At 48.8% G+C, this 18,433-nt stretch overlaps 1 protein-coding gene across 5 annotated transcripts; it reads right to left on the bottom strand.

The window, feature by feature from the left end:
• Nucleotides 1-186: 186 nt before the first annotated feature.
• On the bottom strand, nt 187-18,085 carry LOC149341882 (uncharacterized). 5 transcript variants are annotated; one of them, XM_089544155.1, is made up of 3 exons: nt 18,032-18,085; nt 16,884-17,084; nt 187-2,661 (listed from the first exon to the last, which is right to left on the bottom strand). In XM_089544155.1, the coding sequence occupies exon 3, from the start codon at nt 2,630-2,632 to the stop codon at nt 2,132-2,134; it is 501 nt and encodes a 166-aa protein (XP_089400281.1). In that variant the 5' UTR covers nt 2,633-2,661; nt 16,884-17,084; nt 18,032-18,085; the 3' UTR covers nt 187-2,131. The 5 variants fall into 5 exon arrangements, 4 of the variants coding, with proteins under 4 accessions (XP_089400281.1, XP_089400282.1, XP_089400279.1 ...); XM_089544156.1 differs by lacking the exon at nt 16,884-17,084 and having other exon boundaries at nt 18,032-18,078; XM_089544153.1 differs by lacking the exons at nt 16,884-17,084; nt 18,032-18,085 and adding an exon at nt 12,460-15,150.
• Nucleotides 18,086-18,433: the final 348 nt, after the last annotated feature.

Here is an 18,433-nt window from a genome sequence, read left to right on the forward strand (position 1 = left end):
TTTATCGGTAAGCTGCGCATTCGATTTGCGATGGTGCGGATATTGCCGCAGCTACGTCGCGCCTCGGCGCAGTTGCTTTGCATTTCGTTAGCAATGGTTTTTTTTACGAGCCGCGGTAGTAGCGCTGCTTAAAGCTTGCTCTGCTTGTGTGATTAGTGCTTTGTTAAAACTGCCTTTCGCTTCTCTTTTTTTTTTTTTTGTATGTGTTGTATATTTCATGTCTAATCGCTCATAGTTGACTTTCTCCGTGAACTGCTCGTTCAACGGCAAGCTGGCTTCACCGCACAATAACATGAGCTGAGGAGCAGCCAACTTCTAAAAGAGGTGAAGTTTTTATTTTTTTTTATTTTTGCGCTGTGTTATTTCGAGCAATATAACAGAATGAAAGGTATAAAAGGCATGTTTACAACGTGACTCCTGCTCCTGCTATTTTGTCGCACCGCGACCCTTTCCGCTTCAACACGGCGCAAGGGTGCGTGGCAGCCCTCGGTGTCTGGAACAGTGGAGTCCGTGTCCAGCCTTTCCATCGTTTTCTAAAGGTGCTCTTCAGCATGCAGCAAGCACGTGCACAGTGCTTGCGCCGTCGCTCGCTTCGTGCTTGTTGGCACGCGCTCTCACTGTTCCAGCGCTGACCATGGTGACATGCAGCGGGCTTTTTGAAACATTCTGCAGACGCTTTTATAGTTAATCGAAGGAAGAAGTCCAACACCTCTGAGAATAATCAGGAGAGGGCGTATCTCTAACCTCCGGACCGCCTTTCTTGAATGTTTACCTCTTACATTTAGGTTAGCTGACATCAAACTGCAAAATTAGGTTATTCTGAGCGATTAAGACAGTGAACTGGTCCAGTTTGGAAGAATTCTTACCAAAAAAAACAGCGCGAAGAACACGGACTTAGGGACTTAGCCCCGTCTTTCACCTCTCCTCTTTTAGTGCCTGTTCTTCTAGCAGGTTTATTTTACTCTATATTCTGAGTGAAATCAAGAGTACGAAAAAAATCATCCCTTGATACGTTCCTGGTGCCAGCACTTGTGACACTACAGCGGCAACCAAGTTAGTCGCGTCGGAAACCGCCGTTTCAAATAGCACCGATTCAGAATACCAACCACACCAGCTAATGAGAAGTTCGTTTATTCCCCCTCCATTTTTTTATAGTACCGCAGTCAAAAACCCTTAGTCTTACATACTTCGGCAGATTGTCCCGTGGTGACATTTTCTGCCATAAGCGAGCGCTTTGGCCGTCGAAATTCGTTTGTGTGAAACTTCTGCAGGACTAGTTGACTACCCCCCTCCCCCTTTTTTTTCTACATGTACATGCATATATGTATACATGACGGAAGGCCACATTCAGAGAAACCAGGGAGAATTGGGGATGTCTTTTGTTCTTAATTTGTGGTGTTCATCAATGTTTAATATTCTTTTAAAAATAATTGATTATAAAGCAGAAAACATATATGTGTGCGCGTGCGCGTCTTTGTGGGTTCCCATTCCCTCCCAGAAATGGGAATGTTTCTTCCTTAACTTGTGGCGTTTGTCAGTAGGTAGTAAATATCGTAATTATTAGTGTAATATGGGATATGCAAAATTACGCGTGCGCTTTCCCATATAACTATGTTTTCAAAGACAAAATGGCCGACTTTATAAAAAAAATTGCGAGGGCTACAGGACAGGCGCTATATATATATATATATATATATATATATATATATATATATATATATATATATATATATATATATATATATATATATAGTGTGTGTGTGAGCGCGCGGATGTTGGCAGTATAGCATATACTGTATCACATTTGGGTGCGGACCCAAACTGAAACAAAGTGCGCGTATTGAGGTAAATGTACAGTGAAATGGCAGCAGCGGGAACTGGTTCCCACTTGTGCTGCTTCGTATACGGCATATAGCAACAAAGGTACACACAAAAAGCATGCACATGGGCCCGATTCTTCACAGCAGGTAGGGTGATAAATAGGTTCCTTCAGACAGCCCTGACCAGGACACGCGCTTTTCGGCTTCCGAGTGCCACTAAGCACAGTGACACGTAACATCGTGAAGCGCGGGTTTCCAGCCGCCATTGCTGCATAATGTCTGTCCCTTTGGAAGCAGAGCTATACGGCCAGTTAGCTCTGCTTGAGCTTGAGCTGCTTGCCAAAATCCTGCAGGGCCTTGTCGACGAAACTGACCATCTTGATGACGTTCTCTTGGCTCAGGAGCGGCGACTCTCCGCCGGTCCACTTTCGGCCCGCTGCCGAGGCTGCCGGGTAGAGCCCCCCGGGAACGCCGGCGCCGAATCCGCCGAATCCGCCGCTGGCGAGGCCCGTTGTGAAGAGGAGCCCGAAGATGGGGATGATGATGACGAACAGGCCCAGCACGAGCAGGATGGGCAGCAGGATGGTCAGTCCCGATCCGCCGACGCCGGCCACGCCGAAGCGCGCCTTGTTGTCCACGTCGTGCAGGTAGTAGGTGCCCGACCGTTCGGCCTTCAGGTGCGCCGACGACGGCGGCTGGTGCAGCAGCTGCTCTGCGTCCTGTTGCTGCGCATCCGAGCCGTGGTCGGCGAGGCAGCCCGTGGCGGCGAGCGCCAGCAGGGCGCACAGCTGCAGGAGCACCACGCGAGACATCCCTGCGATGTGCTCTTTACACACGAGCACTAGCGAGGCACAGGCAACGTCAGCACAAAAGAAAATACTTGGCGAATATACTCTACCAGTCATAATGTCACGAGTATGAGCGGGTGAAAAACATATTTTACTTTCTAAATTTGTACTACGCATATATTTAACTGCGGCGAGGAAGGCACTATAAACCAGAAGTTATATACTTATAGACTGACGCACGCTTGAAATATATATATATATATATATATATATATATATATATATATATATATATATATATATATATATATATATATATATATATATATATATGGTTGGTTTATGGTTGGTTTATGGGGTTTAACGTCCCAAAGCGACTAAGGCTATGAGAGACGCCGTAGTGGAGGGCTCCGGAAATTTCGACCACCTGGGGTTCTTTAACGTGCACTGACATCGCACAGTACAAGGGCCTCTAGAATTTCTCCCCAAAGAAATTCTAGCCGCCGCGGCCGGGATCGAACCCGCGTCTTTTGGGTCAGCAGCCGAGCACCGTAACCGCTGAGCCACCGCGGCGGCCTATATATATATATATATATATATATATATATATATATATATATATATATATATATATATATATATATATATATATATATATATATATATATATATATATATATCCGTTAACGATATATCCGTTACATAATATCCGTTAACGAATTCACCCACAAGATATATTTTCAACTCCGCCGCTTAAATAAAAACGAAATTCAGTCTTGCAAGCAAACTGGCAGATCTATTTCGCAACGTAGCTGCATGTATTTTGGCACACAACGCGAGGCGTCTAACAAAAAGCGAGCCAACATTGGCTGTTCGTTCTTGTGCAGTTGATTAGGGCTGTTTCAAGACTTCACCAGCACGGCTCCGGAAGGCCTTTTTTGAGTAGTGCAAGGAGGCTGAGAGCAGCCAAAGACTGACACATCATTGCACTAAAATATTAGAAGGGGGTAGGATGGCGCAACACATTAATAGGTTCAGCAGTGTTCTCTGAAGGGCCAGTTGGTTCAGGTTGGAAGTGAACGTGGCGCGAAGGGGACACGGACGGTAGGAACGAGCAAGACAAGACGAGCGACCGCGTCCCTTTCTCGCCACGACGTTAACTTCAAACATTATAAGGCATGCGTGTCCGACAGTTGCGTGCTGGACAATCCCAAGGGCAAACAAAGTCGACACTGCCGCCGCCATTGCAGCCCAATACTCCCGCGTTAATGCTAGTAATTGTGTGATCTTGTGCCGTGACAGGCCCCGTTAGACGTATAGTTAAGCGGTCACGAGAGTGTGCTATCTCTGGCCATATCATCCAGGTGTACTTGGGAGTCGACGATATTGGGGTGAGTGTCCTACTACCATTGCCGGGCAGAAATGCGAAACACTATATTTCCTAATGAACGAACGGCTACGTGATTCACTTCCGAGACCTCATTCAATTGAAGGCTCACTGCCCAATCGATTCATTCTTTTCTGGAACTGGTCAGCGCCGGTTTTGGTGCGGAAACCGGCGAGAAACTTAGCTAATTATATCGTATCGGCCTTGACCTTGCTACCAATGGAAGCTAGCGTGCAAAAAATAATGCATCGGGAAAGGAATCATTACAAGGTGTCGCCCTCGAAGCTTTAAATACATGTGCAACACTATACTCACTTCACTCCCAGAGGCGATGCCGATGAGTCGCAGGAGGCGGTGCCTCTGCGTTCCACTGCTGCTGGAACTGAATGAGCGCAGCTAGCGCACGCACGTGTCTCGTGTGTAGTCGATGGTTTGACGACGACGAATGCGTATCACAAACTCCTTGCGGCAGGTGGACAGAGCCGGAGCAAAGGGGGCCCGTTCTTATATAGGCGCCCGTCGCGCATTCAATTCTGGGCGCGCGACCTGGATGGCCAGCGAAAGGTGACACGACGTCGCACGCTCCGACAGTTTCGCGGCCCCCGAAGACGAAGAAAGATCTCGCGCCGCTCCGGGTGCGTCCGCCTGTATAATAATGTATATAATGAAAGATATGGCCAGCGTATACACTGCGCTCCCGCGGACAACAGGCTGCTGTATCACGCCATGCGTTTGACAAGATCGGCGACACACACGGTGCAAGGCCGGCGCACTTGCCTGTGGTGTTCAAGCCTGTGACGATACAGGAGCACATGTCGCGACGCCTATGGTCGCGATGTTTAGAAGGCTAAACGAATGAAGGAATCACGAAGAAAACGGCGCGAAATATGGGGACATAAGAGAAACATACACGACAGGACCATGTTTCGTGTATGTTTCTCTTCTGTCCCCGTATTTCGCGCCGTTTTCTCTTTGAATCATGAACCAACTAGCCCAAAATAAAGTTCTTCTTGAATGAAGGAATCAATGTATTTCACAAAAGGAAGGTCTGAAACCGTTGGTTACGGAGATTGGTGGGGTATGGAATTGGTGGAGTCTGTGCACGAATAACGTGCATGATGTTTGGCGGCCAAATATAGCGTTATGCCACAAAATGCGGAGTGCGCGGTCACTTTTTTGTTGCGGAGGAGGACATTTTTCCGCTTTGGCCAGTTTCAGGTCCCGGTTCTGTTAGATCTGATTGGCTTAAAGGCCTACTTGACCGAAATTTTGCAAGCCGTAAAAAAGTTGTGTTTTCATAGTACACCCCCGTATTATGCTACCATTCACTTTCATTTTTCCGTTTTCTTCTGGGGGTTCCCTATAGAAAAAAGAAACGAAAGCGAGAAATATTACATAAAAAAACCATGTTGAACCACATTTTTTTCCGAATAAAAAAATACAAGAAATACATGGTCTCCTGACGGTTATTGCCAAAAACAGCAACAGCTAATCCTTCTCTGAATTCGGTCTTGTCACAATGCGTCTAGCTTTCCATTAAATTTCTTTCTCATTCTCTTTCTCTTTTCGTGCGCCTGGATGACGTTACAGCATGCCTGTATACGTCAACTACAGCGCGTACACAATTTCAAATCGCTAGGAACTCTGGCCCGAACTCTGTGTGACATATATGTTAATTGCTGTAAACAGATAGGAGCCGTATTTGAAATTAACGGCGGCGCAACAAGGACACTAACAAGAAAGGGACACATAAATCAGAAGAGTGTCACCTTCGCAGGCTACAAACTATGTCTTTCAATAACCCAGCTACGCTTCACGCCATTGAGCCCGAGTCCTTTTCGGCACAGTGCGAATTTTGTGGCCAGAAGGCAAACTTGTACCCTATGGTATGGGCTTGTCAGAAAAATGACAGCATTGACATCATAAATCAGCCAACGCGGGAAGGCTGGGAGGCGGCCCTGTCCAGCTCGGACCTCGAGGAACAACAAGCCCTCGTCGCCAGAGCACGGGCGGCGGCTCTTGCCAACGGCGTCCCGGACTAGGGACCCGATCAGCCTTCCCTTCAACTAAGGCATTGTTGCTTTCAATAAATGTTTTCATCATCATCAAGACCTCCAGGTCACCTCCTACTGTAGTCCCTTCCGAGATTCATACCCACGAATTAGCTGCCGAGTTGTGTAATGTCGCACACAGTGAGAAGGTTATAAAGGTCCAACCGTCTGCGACTCTGCGACTCTGAAAGCTGCGCAGCGCACGACAAATACAAATCGAAAAAGTTTGCGACTTAACGCCGCGGAGGAGGCGCCGGTTGCACAGCGCTCTTTGTGTTCAGCAGAAGGTGGTCAGCAGAGGTGTCACGCTTTCCTAGTCAGAAAAAAATCTCTATGCACGATGGGATTCGAACCACCATCCTTCCGTTCCGCAGCCGAGCGTGCTAATTGCTACGGTACTTCCTGCCAACGCATATGTAGTTCTCTTTGTCTAGGTCGCTGGAGAGTGTTTGCAGAAAGGCGTCGAACCAGACGGATGCCTCCCAAACGCCCTCCAGTCTCTCCAGCATTTAAGATCCACAAACAATTGTGTACTTAATTAACATCTTAACCACACACCAGTGACACAAGCAGCAACACCGCGCTTAAGGCTTTCGCCTCACCGTACTTTAGGTTGTCGTGGCGCACAGGCTAACTCGAACCCGGGCTCCGTTTAGTAGCGTGTTGAGTCTTCGGGCGGTGATGACGTCATAGGTGACGTCACGCGCATGCGCCGGCAGCTGCCAGGGTGGAGTCGGAGCGGCGGTCGGCGCTCCATCTATAGGCTGTGGTAATGACGCCATAGGTGACGTCATGCGTATGCGCGGTACATTTCCGGTCACGACATACTACGCCATTTGATGACGTCATTAGGTTTTGTTTTTATTTTTGTAAATTTTCGTTTATTACATTTTCAATTTCAGATTTCATTTATTTATTTTTTTTGTTTTTATGTTATTATTCTCGTGATATTTTTTTTATTTCATTTAGTTATTTTTATTCTACGATGATTTAAATGATTTTTAGTTACGGCGTATAACACCACTGATGACGTCATCACAATGATTGACAGCTATAGTGTGACAATTTTCGCGGATGGACGGACAACGATGAGCCATTAAAGGCTTTCGCCTTAATAATCGGTCACGAGAGGTAACCTGGGTCTCGCAAGCCCCACCGGTTACAGCACCTGCAATCGTGGGGCAGTTTCTCATACGGGCATTAACCCATTAACGCTACTGCGTCATACCCTTAAGGCGGAGCTTTAAGTGCCCCCTCCAATTTTTGTATTGTATTGCAGTGGCCTGTCCATCGTGTATGTGCGTATACCGCAGCTCATTTAAGTATACAGATAGAATGGATTCGCAAGAGGATCATTTCATTATCCCCTCCGTAGTCTCAAACATGGAGGCCACCATGACGTCGGCATAAAACAATCCATCCGTTTCTCACGTTGCGCTGCTCCACAATGCTTGCGCACAGATAAGAAATGGAGCGGCGTCGGGGCGCAGCTTTTACCTTCGCGGTGCCTTCAGGGCGACCTGTCCCCCGTCGCGCTCAGGGGCGCCTCATCGAGAACGAGAGCGCGGCCGGTGTCACGGTCGACGGGGCGGCCCCGATTGTGCGGCGACCAGCCCGGCTGTCGCGCCTACTGCGGCATCGTGCGTGACCCCGTGTCCCCATGGGCGACCCTGAAACGAGGCAGACGTGACCATTCGAGCCTCTCGAGAGCTTTGGGCGTCGAAATGGTGCTTGTGCTTGGGCGTGTCACTGGCGCCACAATGGTACACCGCGCATAAGCTGGTTACACGAACGAGCACGGTTTCGCCGCGCTCTCGGCCCAGGGACCATCCTTTGCGGCACGTGAAGCTGTGCGGCAGAGTGCTTTCGGTAGTCCCCCGCGTCACTTTGCGTTTGACCGCGTCGCTGAGCGCCGAGGTGGGGCCGCATAGTTCCTATTTCGTCTTTTGTGCGCAAGTGGCGCAGCTGAACTGAAGCTATTTCATTTCAGTCCTTTTGTTGTTGTTAGTGTTGCAAGCTTCAGGATATACTGTCCATATCACTCTCTCAAGCACCTACCTATAGTGCGACAGGCGCCTGGCTACATATCATCAACAACATCATTAGCCTGAATGCGCCTACAGCAGAGCAAATGCCTCTTCTTTATCTCCAACTGACCTTGTCCTGCGCCAGCTGTGGCCACCCTGTCTCCGCAAACTTCTTAATCTCATCCACCCACCTCTCTACCGCCCCATGCTACGCTTGCCTTCTCTCGGAATCCAGTCTGTAAACCTTAACGACCACCAGTCATCTTTCCTTCGCAGTACACGCCTTGCCTTCTGCTTGATTTCGTCTAGGATGTCATTAAACCGCATTTGTTCTTTGACCCACTCTGCCCTCTTGCGGTCTCTTAACGTTACAGCCATCATTTTCCTTTCCATTGCTCGCTGCGTTGTCCTCAATTTAAGCTGACCCTTTTTCGTTAACCTCCACGTTTCTGCCCCACAGGTGAGTACCGATAAGGCTGTTATCTGCCCAACGGGCACTCTTTCCGCAACTATTTTCTCTTCATTCGCGGGAGCCCATACGCTTTTCTCTTGAGGGATATTGGTAAACTGTCATTCATGATCTGAGAGAACCTTCCAAATGCGCACCACCTCATTCTTATTGTTCTCTCTCGTGATCCGGATCTGCGGTCACTGCCTGCCCTAAGCACACGTATTACCTCTTCCAGCAACTCCTGCAACCTCTCGGCTGTAGCTCGCAGCTGATTGGCCTGGGAACTTTTGAAAGTTCGGTATTCGCCAGAGCGAACTGTCACTTGGAGGCGGCCCTGTAAGCGCATCCAACGGGTACATCGCACGGGGATGAACCGCAGTCTGTGCTCAGTTTCATTCGCAGCGATATTTGCTGCTTTCTCAGCCTAGACCTTGGCTTGCCTGATGTCCGACTGCTGTAACCACGTAGCAGCTGTATGAGGGGCGGAGAAGGCAGCATGACATGAGCCCCACGAGGGTGGTGGGTGGTGGGGAAAACATTTATTCAGAACGGACAGGAGGTGTTTGGATCAGCCCTTAAGGGACCGATCCTTACAAACACTAGGTGGAGGTCCCTAGTTTGGGACCCCAGTGCACTGGCGGTAGCCGCCGCCCGGACGCGCCCGACTATTGGGCCTGTAAGTCGTGGCAGCCGAGCAGGGTCGCCTCCCAGTCCTCCCGGGTTGTGTTGGGGATGGGGGGAATGGCCGGGTTGGAGGGGCAGGCCCACACCATGTGATAGGTGTCAGAAGACACCGCATTAAAGTGCGGGCAGTTGCCGCTAAAGGAGGGGTCGAAATGTTTCAGGGCTGCCAGGCACAGCAATGTATTGGTGAAGAGGCGGAGAAGGAGCCGCTCATCCGCCTTCTTGAGGCCTTTACATGGGCTAGGGTAAAGGCGATGGCTATCTTGATAGTAGGTTGTGATATCTTTGAACGTATAGACCGGATTAAAATCGGGTTCCTAATCAGATGGGAAGGAGAAAACAGCCCGGTGAGAGAGCGCGTGGGCGGCTGCGTCTGCTGCCTCGTTTCCTGCCAACCCCTGATGAGCAGGGGCCCATATGAGGTAACAGTGTGCGGGGTCCGTATCCCGTATGCAATTTTGGTATATTCGATAGGCTAGGAAGAGAGTGCAGCCTTGTTCGACGTTCCGACAGGCCCCTCGCGAGTCGGTGATTATGTATTTTGAATTGGAATGAGAGAAGTCGCGGATAGCGACGACTGCTCTGCTGTGGAGCTCTGAGGAAAGGAAAGGGCGCATTTCGTTGGACACCTCTACCGGGACGTGTGGGAAGGGGTGAAAAAGGGAGTGGAAGGAAAAAGAGGCGCCGTAGTGGAGAGCTCCGCATCACCGAGGAGCAAAACCAATCAGCGGTGCACTGAGAGGACCCTTGCCTTGCTCGTATACCTCTGACGGCAGGGTAAGTGAGCACTAATTTTTAAAAATAGGGTTTTTGAGGTAAAGAGAAACTTTTTGCGGAATAGTATTACCAGTGTTGGCGGACGCCAAAAAACAGGAGACTCATGTTTGCTAGTAAAGTGAGTAATTAAATTCTAACAGTTGACTTTTAACGATTACCAATGGGCACCTGATTGCGATCAGAGATTGGTAGCCGGCCGCTATAGCAATAGCCATATCAGTTTTTAGTATTTACAAAACGTAATTATCCTCGGCACTGTGGTTCGACAACGTTTGGACATATCGACTAGCTACGCACATTGATGGGATTGCTTTTGCTGCATGTCTTTCGAAAGCGCATGTAATTTTGCACGATGTAGCCAAATTTTGTCGTGCCACAAAACTGATATTATTAACTGATTATTAACGGCCGGTTAGAGATCTCTAATTGCAATCCGGTGCCTATTGCTAACAGTTAAGAAGTTAACTATTAAAATTAAGTTGATCGCTTTAGTTGTTAATATTATTCGCCTGTTTTTTGAGGTCCACCAACGTTGGCACTGCTATGCCGCAAAAAGCTTCTCTTTATCTCAAAAAATGTGTTTTTTAAAAAATTAGTGATCACATTCCTCGAAGCGCCCGCGACGAGGCACCCTAGCTACTACACGTCAAAGCGGCATCTGCCGGTAAGGCAGCAATGCTCTCAAGGCTCCCTAGCAGCAATGGGAGAGGTTAATGGGCAGTTGGACTGATGATGATGAGCAGCAGCAGCAGCTCAGTAGGGGTGATGTTCCTTGAGTCTGCGCCCGGAGAAAAGTCCGAGTTAGTGCGACCATGCACGGTAATGGGGGGCTGTATTAGCGCACTCTAGTTCTATGGAAAGAAAAAATTGATGGCTGTTTCGCTTTGCTAACCACGAAATATTGTGCGAAGGCAGTTTTTTTTTTACAAATGGACATCACCACATACCTTACAGCGCGACTGAAAGCGCGTTCCCTTTCCTTTCGTGATTCTTGCGCAAAGATGGGAGTTGTTGAAGACGACGATGTGCAATGCACAGCGCGAGAGTGCAATTCAGTTACTGCGTCCTTTGCTCAAATACAATTCTCATTTTCTTCATTACGGCCCCTCTTTCTCTTTCTTCTTTCACTCCCACTTCCTCCCTTCCTCTACGGTGCGATTCGGGTGTCCATCGAGATAACAGAGAATTACTGCGCCATTTCCTTTCCTCAAAAAGCGTTGCGTTCAAAGGGCAAGGCATCGCGCCGAATGGGTGGTTGCGTTCCGTGGACTCCCTGGCAGCGCTACAACACGCTGCCGCGTTCCACTCCCAGGTAGTCGAAATTTCCGGAGCCCTTCACTACGGCGTCCCTCCATAGCTTGAGTTGCTTTGGGACGTTAAACCCCAATAAACCAATTAATTAGCAGTTAATTAGTATTTAGTCATTAATCAGTGTTTAGCCATTAATTAGTAATTTTTTATTGCCTACTAATGTGCCATTAATTGTGTGTGACGTAATCCAGTGGTGACTTCACCAGTGCCACAGAGGCAGTCAAAGTGGTGCAGAAAACGCTTTCACCTCTATGCACCTTTGACAGTCAAAGTGGCCCCTGAATTTTTTTTTTTTTTTCGTCCAGGTACCTCGTGGACCCCACGCCAAACCATCGCCAGGACAGTGTGTGTCTCGTTTATTTCCCGCCATTTCTGGAATCACGAGTTTAACTTCAGAGGCTTCACCACACGCCGATATTTTCCAGGGTTTCGCACTAAAAAAAAATGAGTGGCCGCGGCCACCGTAACCCTCACCAAGGGCGTCCGCAGAATTTTTTGCAGGGGGGGGCCCCATTTGTTGTTGGCGCCGGAGTGGGGGGGGGGGGGGGGAGGTATGTTCGTAGCAAAAAGGCACTATTTGCGGATTAAATTTATTTATTTATTTATATATAACTAAAAATAAGTGAAATATCACACATGAAAAAAATTACAAACAGCAAATTAAAGCACGTACGTAGAAAACCAGCGAAAAGGACGCATTCACAAGGAGAAGTACACAGGACAACGCAGGAAACACAACTGAAAATTCTTTCCTGGTGGATCACCAACATTAAAGCGTGGCTAGGAGAGATACATTGGAGTTTATGAACGAAGAAACATTTAAAATCAGTACAAAATGCAAAAAGATACTATTACTTCGTGGAAAAGAGTGCTCAGTCTTGCTGCATACGGGTTCTCGACTCACCCGGATTGATGACCAGCACACAGCACAATATGTTCACAAACGCGCAACTACAGTCACTCAGTCAATCTTCCTTGAACAGCAACTGTAGGCGCCTCAGATTTTTCTGGGCGAATTGCGTGATTACACGGCTGATAAATTCATTTCTGTGCTTCATTACACGCTCTCGGTGCACACTCATCATACACATTGATTGGAAAAACGGTTGAACGCGTACGTTGAAAACAAAAGGTGACTATATATAGAACGAAAACTTATTTACAAGATAAAGGCGCGCTCGCAGCTCCATCTCCTCGCTCCATCTTGCTCGCGCACCCGCACAGTCGAGCAACCGCACACACACTGCTCGCCGCTCGTCGTTTTCTCGTCCGCTGTCTTGGTTGTTCTCAGCATCGTTGACAACCGGCCACTAAAAACACCTAGAGTTATACAGTATAACTCTAAAAACACCGAAGCACAAACACAGAGGCGCGCACACGTGCAAGGGCTTACTTTGGGGGTGAAAGGAACGCCGCGCGACTTCCGAGGGGAAGGGACACTCGCCACTCCGGTCGGAAAATTTGTTTGTGTTTTTATGGGGTTCAGAGCCCCAAAACGACTCAGGCTATTAGGGACGGAGTAGTACAGAGTTCCGGATAATGTCGACCACCTGGGTCTCTTTACCATGCACTGACATCGCACAGTACATGGGCGCTGTTGTGATTTGAGGCCCAGCCAGAGGTGACAGGCGAGCCAGGCAGGCGCCATCGGGCTGCTTTGACCAAAGGCGCTGGTTTTCGGAGAAGACGCAAGGAACGCTGGTGTGGGGGCGCCTCTGGAGACTGCGTCGCCGTGAACAAAAGCAGATAATCCCCTTTGCCGAAGATTCTGAAAGCGGCGCTTCTACCGAACTGCGCTCTCCCGTGGATCGGAGGAGACAGCGAGCGGCGGCGGCGCCAACTAATCGCCCGCTTGCCCCTGCGCAGCCCGACAAAGCGGGGGTGGACACGGCTGATTTGTCCTTCCCTCCTGAAGAATTCATCGGTGGCCGGCGTACGAACGTATCCTGATTGTAGCGAGCGACGAAGGCGAAAACAAGATGCCCTGTGCAATGTCTGCCTCCCTGTCGCTATCTCTCTAGAGATCAAAGAAACAGACACCCATCTCAAGACTGCTCGAAACACATGCTCGCCGGTGCCGCTGTATTTCTGCAACAGGTCGCCCTTCAGCAGAGCTAACGATGGCGTGGTTTGAAAACGGCGGAACGACGCGCGCCCGTAGGCGGCGTTTCGCAGATGTGACCCAAAGCGTGGAAGAGGGGCTGCTTTTACCCTTTTGGCTGAGCGCACCACCGCCCCTGGCATGCGGCCATCACTCACGGTTCGAGTGAGTGATTCTCCAGGGGGGTGCAGCCGCCCCCCCTTGCCCCCCCCTCCGGACGCCCATGCCCCTCACTGAACTAACTCCGCGGCAAAAAAAAAAAGAAAAAAATGAAAAGGTGGCAGAGAGGTGCGGTTGTGCAGGGTGTACGATAGATCTGCTGAATGAGACAGGAGGGACTCACCGCGATGAGTACACGAAGTGGGTGAGAAAGGAGCGCATGCATGTTGTACACAAGTGTGATGGAAGTTTTCGGGCATACATTTTTATGTAGCAAAGTAGAGTTTCATCAGCCGCGATTTTGGCCTTCAAAGATCACTCCACTGTCCGAGCCATCAGCGCGGCAGGAGCCCGCGAGGGTGCGACCGCCTCTGGCGTTTTCCCCGTACCCATCCGGATGCTTCTTTCGGCTTTCACTCAGCTGCGTTGCTTCGTGTATCCACCTCCTTTCGTTGCTCTCGGCGTCGCAGTGGCCCGTCATGCTTCCACGCACCGCGCTTTCGTCCGAGAGCCGCACCATTGTAACGGAATCCGCTACGGGCGCTGCTGCTCAAAGGGACACCTCACTTTCTACGCGGCCGTTGTGCCAACTGAAAGACCCGGAAGACCGAAAGCAGTGAATAAAGAGAGACGCAGCACCTAAGGAGGCGGTACGATAGCGTGCAGCGTGCTCGAAAGGCACGAGTGTAAATTCCTTGTGCAGGACCCTGAATCCTGCTCACTCGCACTTCTTCAGTCACTCGACACGCGGCACTACATCAGCACGCGCGAGTAAGACACGGTAGAATATAGTCAAACCTCACTGTAATGAAACTGCTTACAACAAAATAATGGATATAACAAAGCGAAATATATTTCCCCTGGAAGTTCCCATAAAAGACCGTGCACGCATTTCACATCTCTTTTTTACGAATATTTTTTTGTGTGTGCAGATCGGTATAACGAACTCCAAATAAACCTCTCTGGTCATTTAACGCTGAGCATATCGATTTGTTTCTTAATCAGATATTTGGTCTCCTGAGAGAGCTTCCCGGTATCGTGTCTAACCATCCTATCGCCTACTTCTACTGCGCACTCCGTAATGCATGATAGCTGTGAGGTTGTCGTTCATTGCTTGAACACTAAGGTCGTCTTCCTTAGTTAAAGCCGAATATCTGTTCTGCAGCGAGATCTGGAATTCCTCGACTTTCCCTCTTAGCGCTAACTCGTTGATTGGCTTCCTCCTCACTTCTTCCGTTCCCTCTCCAAGTCTTCTAGTCCAGGCTAATTCCAGACTTTACCATCCTGTGGTCGCTACAACGCACCTTTCCGAGGACCTCAACATCCGCTACGATGCCATGGTGAGCGCACAGTATGAAGTCTATTTTATTTTTAGTTTCACCATTGGGGCTCTTCCACGTTAACTTCCTGCTTTCCCGTTTGCGAAAGAATATATTCATGATTCATAAATTATTCCTCTCTGCGAGCTCTACTAATAACTCCCCCCTCCTATTTCTGGATCCAAAGCCATAGTTGTCCACTGCCTGGTCTCCAGCCTTCTTATTGCCTACCTTAGCATTGAAGTCACCCATCACAACAGTGCACTGGGTTGATATGACGCCAGGGTTGTCTTTTCGGCTGGAAGGGATCTTGGCAATATTTTCCAAGCTGTTAGCACATTCTGTATACGAGATGCAGGGGACCGGTAAAACGATAACGCTTGTGCAGTTAACCATCAATCTCCCCTTTTGGCCTGCCAGAAAAGTACAGTCTATAATTAGTTCTATTCTGTCTGCGAGGTTAGAGGCTTTCATGCTTTGGCGTCTCTTAATCACAACTAGGAGTGGCATTCCTCATCAATCAGAATATAGCTGTTAATAGGGGAATTTTATAGCATTAACAAGAGGGTGGCAGTCACCCATCACAACAGTGCACTGGGTTTTTACTTTACTTACTGCCGATTCCACGTCTTCATAGAAGCTTTCGGCGATCTGGTCATCATGGTTGGATGGCGCGTAGGCCTCTGCCACCTTCAGTTTGTACCTCTTATTAAGCTTAATTACGATAACTACCACCCTCTTGTTAATGCTATAAAAATCCTCTATTACCAGCTATATTCTGATTGATGAGGAATCCCACACCTAGTTGTGATTAAGAGACGCCAAAGCATGAAAGCCTCTAACCCCGCAGACAGAGTAGAATTATAGATTGTACTTTTCCGGCAGGCCAAAAGGGGAGGTTGATGGTTAACTGCACATGCGTTATCGTTTTACCGGTCCCTGCTTCTCATATATGTGCTAACAGCTTGGAAAATATCTCCAAGATTCCTTCCAGCCGGAAAGACAACCCTGGTGTCATATCTGCCTCCAAACTTTTTGAGACGATGTGCAATGGACGCACGGCATCAGTGCGAATTTTTTCCGCCCAGTTAACGCATATATTGCATAGCGTATGGAATATATGCGCCAGGGCAGACAGAACAAATCACCCACACGGCTGGGCCGTTTTCCAACCCTCCCTGCATAACCACTCTAGAAACTCACGCGATAATATATGCCATACAGGATGCATCTTTACTCACTTAACACCAGGCCACTAACATCAACATCTATACAGACTCCAGCAAAGCCATCCGCAATATACAACGCACACTACTGGAAAGCCACCTACGTACAGTCTTGTTCAAAAGTATTAAGGTCACAGCGTTCAGCTGCAGCGAAATGAATGTTCCTAGAATACTCGTGGTGGCGGATCATTCAAAACACGCCAAGCAGGAAGCTCCTCTACCGCAAGAAGGAACCTGCTTGCATTTCAAGGTCATTCGGTCTTTAATAGTTCCGTAATGGCTCGGTTATGCGGCTGAAGCAAAAAGCCTTTGGCCTTAAGATATTTTACCAAGAATGTACATGACATTCTAATAGAATCCTATAACAGCAATCTGCACATTACAATCACCCTGCGCTGGATACCTGATCATGCTGCGATCGAGGAAAATATGAGTTGGTTCATCAACGTGCCCGCGAGATCAACATCCAGATGCTTTCTATGTCCTGGCCAAATCCAACGTCAATGGAAGACGCCGCAACATACAAAGAGCAAATAGGCGAACCACCAGAACACAAGAACCAGAACACTACCAGAACATCAGGGAAAACCGCACAATTTTACACCCCAACCTCACCTGTCACTGAACACGGAACAAGCACATGTCCTTCGCAAAGTTCAAACACTCTCCTTCGGATGACGTGACACAGCTCACTGTCCCAACTGGCCAGAGATCAGCGCAGACACTGAAGACATTCTCTACTCATGCATACCACCGCCATTACCTCTCCTTGTTTCCCTTACCCTCCCCCCTCCTTCCTGGGGTGTTTGCTTGGCATCACTCGATATCGGCAGGTTATCAGCGGGCCTCGGCGGAGCAGGCGCCCTTCTTCACGGAGCCGTAGTGCTGTCCTCAAATAATTTTTTTAAGCATGAAATGCTTTTAGCTCCCGTTGTCGGCAGTGTGGTGACGTCACGCCGAGACAGAGAACCAACATCCGGGCACTGAAACGAGAGCATTCGGGCACCGTACGAGATTTAACGACACTCTCTAAAGCCTGTTTCACATGACAGCGAAAATGCTAGCGAATCCTGTCGCCGCGGCGGAAAAACCTGTTTTTGAGTCGTCGCTGCGACGAGCGGCGAGGTTTCAACAAGTTGGAAATTTTCGCTGCGACGCGTCGCTCAATCGCTCAATCGCTTGCATGTGAACCGGCCTTACGCCCTCCTACAGGACCGGCATACAGCGCCGGTAGCTTCGCGCCGAACGGGTCGTGGCGTTCCTCCCTTCCTGTACGGTGCGGTTCGGGTGTCCACCGAGATGACAGAGAATTACTGCGTAATTTCCTTTCCTCAAAAGCGTCGCGTTCGAAGGGCAAGGCATCGCGCCGAACGGGTGGTGGCGTTCCGTGGACCACCTGGCAGCGCTACAACACGCTGTCGCGTTCCACTCCTAAAGGCGAAGCTTAAATCGGTTTTTCAGGAAAGGAAATGGCGCAGTATCTGTCATACATCTCGGCGGACACCTGAACTGCGCCGGAGGAGAAGTGAGGAAGGTGGGAGTGAAAGAAGAAAGAGAGAAAGAGGTGCCGTAGTGGAGGTATCCGGAATAATTTCGACCACCTGGGGATCTTTAACGTGCACTGAATCGTACAGCACACGGGCGCCTCTTGCGTTTCGCCTCCATAGAAACGCGGCCGCAGCGGGCGGGTTATTAATTAGCAGTTAATTAGTATTTAGTCATTATTCAGTAATTAGTCATTCATTAGTAATTTGTCATTACTTCGTCATCAGTTATGTGTGACGTAATCCAGTGGTGACGTCGCCAGTGTCACATAGGCAAAGTGGTACAAATAACCGAGGAATGAAAACAACGATTACAAACATGAAAGGCAAACAGAAACCGGATACAGCTGACGACGCAGGGCAGAAGAGATTCCCCAGACACTCACAGGAAACGATTGCGTCCACATGGACCAGTGCACGGTATGGTGTAGTGTGGTGCGTTGAACACTATGAAGTGAAGCTCCGCCCACATTCAGCCTCCGCGCGCAGAATTCCTGCACGACGAAAAAGTAGTCTGTGGCTGAAACGTTTCTTGTTACGTAAACAAGACGCTTAGCACAAGAAAAAAGTTACGAGCTCTACAGTTTTGATACGTGGATTGTTTGATATAGTCAAACATTAAAAAATTGATTTCGTTTACAGTTGCGATTGGCCAACGGAGTAATACAAGATGCCGCGGACCGCGGCCCAGTGTTAGCAACTGCTGTTTTTATAGGTTGTATCACACTATAGACCCATTTCAAGATTTTGACTAGTACCATCTACAGCCAATGTGTTATGCCCGTAAA

The sequence above is a fragment of the Amblyomma mixtum genome, chromosome 5 (genome assembly GCF_055824585.1).
Source record: "Amblyomma mixtum isolate Tamu chromosome 5, ASM5582458v1, whole genome shotgun sequence".
Taxonomy (NCBI): Eukaryota; Metazoa; Arthropoda; class Arachnida; order Ixodida; family Ixodidae; genus Amblyomma; species Amblyomma mixtum.